This window comes from Glycine soja, chromosome 8 (assembly GCF_004193775.1).
Source record: "Glycine soja cultivar W05 chromosome 8, ASM419377v2, whole genome shotgun sequence".
NCBI classification, from domain to species: Eukaryota; Viridiplantae; Streptophyta; class Magnoliopsida; order Fabales; family Fabaceae; genus Glycine; species Glycine soja.
Window position 1 is genome coordinate 43,004,608 of NC_041009.1, and position 5,389 is coordinate 43,009,996.

General features: G+C 32.8%; 1 protein-coding gene across 1 annotated transcript; it reads left to right on the forward strand.

Moving 5' to 3' along the window:
• Positions 1-1,071: 1,071 nt before the first annotated feature.
• LOC114423349 (GDSL esterase/lipase At4g10955-like) lies at positions 1,072-4,720 on the forward strand. Its single transcript, XM_028390077.1, has 2 exons — positions 1,072-1,351; positions 3,447-4,720. The coding sequence occupies exons 1-2, from the start codon at positions 1,182-1,184 to the stop codon at positions 4,492-4,494; spliced, it is 1,218 nt and encodes a 405-aa protein (XP_028245878.1). The 5' UTR covers positions 1,072-1,181; the 3' UTR covers positions 4,495-4,720.
• Positions 4,721-5,389: the final 669 nt, after the last annotated feature.

Genomic DNA, 5,389 nt, shown 5'->3' on the forward strand with positions numbered 1-5,389 from the left:
ATTTACTATATTAATTTTAATATTATAATTTAATTTTTGTATTGAACCCCTCAAAGAAAATGCTTAATTAGCTATGTTGATATAATCTATTATTGTCAAAATATTATCATTTTAGATTAAAAATTACATATATTTTTATTTTTTTATACTAACTTTTGTTTTAATTCTTTTATAATTTAAGTTTTAGTTTGTGTTTCTTATTTTTTTAAAAGGTGAGTTTCTTGTCTTATTAAAAAAAAGAAACTTCTCTTTTTGAATATTTGTTACATAATGATAAGTCAGAATTAACTAAAAAATTATTTAACATTGATTTATGAATATAAACATTAGAAGGAAAAAACTAACAACCATAAGAATGATACTTTTTAATCATAAATTATATATTAATTTGAATAAAAAGATATAAAATGAAACAATAATTTCAGTCTATTTATGAAAATATTATAAAATAATATATTTTTTATTACATACCTATATTTTTTTAAAAAAATTTGAACCCCTCTTAGTCAGAGGCCCTTGGCCATCACCCCTCTAATCAAGGCTCATGGTCAGGTCTGGATATGATTGATTTAACACCAATAAACATTGAAGCAACTTGTAAAAGCTCCAAAGTAAACCCTAAATAATCTTTCTAATTGTTTATCTCTTCATTTTATCTTTTTCGTTTTATCTCTAAATAATATTTTTTTTAAAAATATTTTATTATAAATTCAAATTTTAATTTATGTATTAAAAAATATTTACTTATTATAAAGGTTACAATTTATGTATTAAAATCATTTATTTTAAAGTCTAATTATATAAAAAATATTTCTTTGTATAAAAAGTGGAAAAACAAATAGTTCACATATTTTCAGCCTCATTGCTACGAGGGATCACGTGGAATCCAAAAAAAAAAAAATTCCAAAATTTAAACTCATTTTCCCTTCATTATTGCAGTTGAACAAAAATTAAAAACAAAAACGTACGCGTTAGTGGAAAATGGAAATATGACCGTTACATAGTGGGGTCCGAAATCTGAATCCGTTTTGAATTTAGTTATGATTTTATTTCATCGCTTTAATAAAAATAAGAGCACAACAAATCTAATGAAGATCCCAAACAACTAGTTCCCACAAAGGAAAGACACTTCACAGTTCACACTCTTTCTCTTTCTCTCTCTCTGAAGCATCACCGTCACCATGAATACGCAAACCACAAGCCCGGTGATCAAAGAAGAAGAAGAAAAGGAGGAAGGAACAAAGGAAGTGGTTCAAGAAGAAGAAGAAGCGTCTCACCCTTACGCATTTCATGTTTCTGGTCCTCGTAATTTGGCCAACCTTAATTGGAGAGACCTTATAAGTTCGAGCTGGTGGGTACCCATTTCATATTTTGCTTTGATCCATATGAATCTGAGATAAATTTAGCTTTTTGGCTTGTGGGGTTGTTTTTTCTTGGCCCCATTTGGTCAGTTTGAACCTTGGTGGGGAAAGTTTGCAACTTGTGTGGTGTCTCTGTGCTTTGATCCGTTTTGAAGTTGTTAAGTGTGATGGGGTTTGGGATTTTAGCATGAGGTTGCGATGTTTAAGAAATGGGTTTGTCGGGAATTTGAATTTTGCAGTTTCTGATTGAAGGAAGTATCGTGAAATGGAAAATGTAGCAAGTTTTAGCAATTGGGTTTGTAGGGAATTTGAATTTTGCGGTTTGTGATTGAAGGAAGTATCATGATATGGAAAATGTAGCAAATGGGTTTACAGGGAATTTGAATTTTACTGTTTTTTTTTTTTTTTTGCTGAAAGAGTCGTCATGAAATGGAGAACATAGCAAGATTTATCAACTGGGTTTGTCGTGTCATTGTAAATTAGAGATGGGTTTCTTGGATTTTAGAGATCTAAATGATAAAATTAGATAGTGGATTCAAATACATGTTTGGGAAAATTTATATTTGCCAAAAAAGTTGAATTAAAATTTATTTATCATTTTTAAGAATAAAGAATTTTGGTGGATGCATATGAAATAAATTGTGAACTATACATAGGTGTGTTCGACCATGTTTTCAAAATTACAGTGGTCAATGATAATTGATGTGTATCTTCTTTTAGTTTCCTTATATGTTGTTCATCTATTTGACTTATGCGTCTTTGCCTTGTGTTATCAATCAGGGGCTAACTTTTTTACTTTCGGAGATTATTTATGTTAGAATCTCCGTTTTGATACCCAATTTTTTAGTTGCTTTAATTCTTAAGTAATTGGATTAGAGTTTTGGGGACCCTGATTTACGGAATTTCCTCTACTTTTATTAACAATAACATCAATGTGATTTTTTCTATTAGGATTAGGATATGTCTTCGACAAATACTTGATTAATGATTAGTCGACTTAGAATTATGCACTGGCTATTAAATTATTAACTATACCTGGGATGCATGGGTAAAGACTAAAATTTCATCTTTAATTTTAATTTATGACATGGGTCTTTTATAGGCTGAATTTTGCTACCCTTTACTTTAGTTAATATTATCATTGGTAAATAAAAAGAATCATATAGTTTTCCCCTTTGTAAAAACTAATTTTTGCTTCTTAGTTTTTGTTTTCTCCTTGAATTCTGTTGCTTTCATTTAAGAGTTCTGTTTGACATAATTGCAATGGCTTGGCACTACGACTATTTTGAATCAGATATGTTGGGTTTTGACCATTGACTATAGGTGGTTGAGGAAGTTCTGAATAATCAGAACCTATTAGATATAATTGAACTCCTTCAGATTTTATTTCTTTTGATGCTTTTAACAAACTAAATGCTCAGAATCTGATATTTTATTGGCCGGGGGTTGGTTTACATGATATTCAATATTCAATAGTTTTATACGTGAACATGTCTTTGCTATCTATACCATATTGATCATGCCCGTTACACTCATTTTGAAGTTTTTAAATTGGTTCATGTTGCATAATCATTTCTGTTGATGTAGACATATACTTTTCATCGGATTCTGAAATTTAGTCAACCGTAATTTTGAGGCTAAGATCAATGATGAGTTGAAGTCCATTTGATGAGGACTTTGTGTTAAACATTGTTTCTACTTTATAAATCTCTATTTGTATTCGTAAGCCACTGAAATGTATTATCTTATGAAATTCGCCCATAGTCCATAGATCTATTTCACCATTGGCTCAGAAACCAAGTCAGTATAAGCGGTTATTATAAACTTCTTAAGACTAATTTAATTTTAAAACATTTGAAAATCATGAACTTTTTCTTATTCTTTTATGCTTTAACTTTATTTTTTCATAACAATTTTTCACTCTGTGGTCTATGCTTGTAACTCAAGAGTTTCACATTACCATTAACTCTATCAAGAGTGCCTTATTCTTCATGTCATTTTGAACATGAAGGAAAAGCATCCATGCTTTACTGGCACTGAATACATTCTTTCAATGTGTATTGATAACTATTTTGTTGTATGCAGGAAGGATGCAAATTACAAAAGAACTGTCATTGCTTGCTTTATACAGGCAGTTTACCTGCTTGAACTCGATAGACAGGAGAACCGAACGCAAGAAAATGCTCTAGCCCCAAATTGGTGGATTCCCTTCAAGTACAAGCTCACACAAACATTGATTGATGAAAGAGATGGATCCATTTTTGGGGCAATACTTGAATGGGACAGATCTGCAGCAATGGCAGACTTAGTACTACTTAGACCAAGTGGTGCCCCCAAAGCTGTTTTAGCGCTAAGAGGAACGTTACTCAAAAGCCCTACAATGCGAAGAGACATTGAAGACGACCTTCGTTTTCTTGCCTGGGAAAGCCTGAAGGGCTCTGTCAGGTTTAAAGTAGCTCTGGAGGTACTAAAGTCGGTTTCCGACACATATGGAAGCAGCAATGTTTGCATTGCAGGGCATTCGTTGGGAGCCGGCTTCGCTCTTCAAGTGGGAAAGGCATTAGCAAAAGAAGGCATTTATGTGGAGACACATTTGTTCAATCCACCTTCTGTTTCCCTAGCCATGAGTCTCAGAAACATTGGAGAAAAGGCTGAGTTAGTTTGGAAGAGACTTAAATCCATGCTTCCTTCTTCGAGTAATGAAGAAGCTCAAGCTGGCAACGATGGAGACAAGAGTTTGAGCATAGGACTAAAGAGTTGGATACCTCGGTTATCATCTAGCTTCAAGAATGCCGGTTTTGGTGTTGGAAAATGGGTTCCTCATCTGTATGTAAACAACAGTGACTATATATGTTGCTCTTATACGGACCCCGAATGCTCAGGAGGAGGAGAGAAGATCAATGATGCTGACAAGGAGAATATTGGTCCGATGAACGGACAAGTTGCGGCAAAACTGTTTGTTGTCTCCAAGGAAAAGCAGAAGTTTCATGAAGCTCATGCCCTGGAACAATGGTGGTCTAGTGATGCACAACTTCAGCAGGCTAATAGCAAACTCATAAGCAGGCAACTTAAATCTTTGTATACAAGTGGCGGTACTTCTCCACAAGTAATGCAGGGAAAATTGCCTAGGTAACAAATGGTGATATTGCTCTGCTTGTTTGTGAAATGAGTTGTTTTAAAAATCTTGGTTATAATAATTACAATTTGGGTTGTGTTCATATCTTGTTACTTTTGGTTTTCTTGTATTTTTCCTTTAAACAAAATTGTATCAATTTACCTTGTAATATATGAAGTCATTCTTTTATGATTTCATGGTTGGAGTCAAAAACATAAATTCAAATCCATATTCTTCCTATTTAGCTTCCAAGAGTGTGGGAATGGGATGCAGATTTGTCTGCAACCAGGAAACGGCAATTGAATTTTGCTTCCAAATATCAAATTCAGGGAATTCTGCAGTTTCATTGCAAATGAAACAATTGGGTGTAGTATCGTAGTGTGGCATGGCATAACAGTGACGTGAGAAGTTGTAAAGAATTTGCCTTCATTTACCCATCAATATTTGGTCTGCATTTTCACCATTTTAATCCTTGTTCAATTCTTGCACAATAGATAACATTTTCGATCCACTTTAACCGAAGCGCTTTTATAAATTGGATCAGTTTGGTTTTTATTTAAAAAGCAGATTGGTTTTTTAGGTTTCAATTCATTTATTTATTTTTACTCTTGCATTGATCGGCTTTCTTAAGTAACTGAATTAATCCGAACCAAAACTCTTTAAAAATGTTTCAGTTAATCGAACCATTTTCATAAAGTGGTTCAGTTTAGTTTTTTTTTTGCCCCCAAAACAGTTTGATTTTTTCAAAGTTCAATGTTGGATCAATTCGATTTCTTGTACACCCCTATTTGGCTGTTGCTACATGAACTTGGCAAAATTGTTGGTTCACCCAGCAAGCAGCACGATTTTTATTTTACCCTTCCGGAAATCCGTATAAGACTTATAGATAGTCTAATCTGTAAGTGGTCCAAAC

Excerpts from the sequence above, each read along its gene's own strand:
- LOC114423349 (XM_028390077.1), top strand. The coding sequence starts at position 1,182 with ATGAATACGCAAACCACAAGCCCGGTGATCAAAGAAGAAGAAGAAAAG. Across the intron at positions 1,352-3,446 it reads GACCTTATAAGTTCGAGCTG|GAAGGATGCAAATTACAAAA; the intron begins GTGGGTACCCAT and ends TGTTGTATGCAG.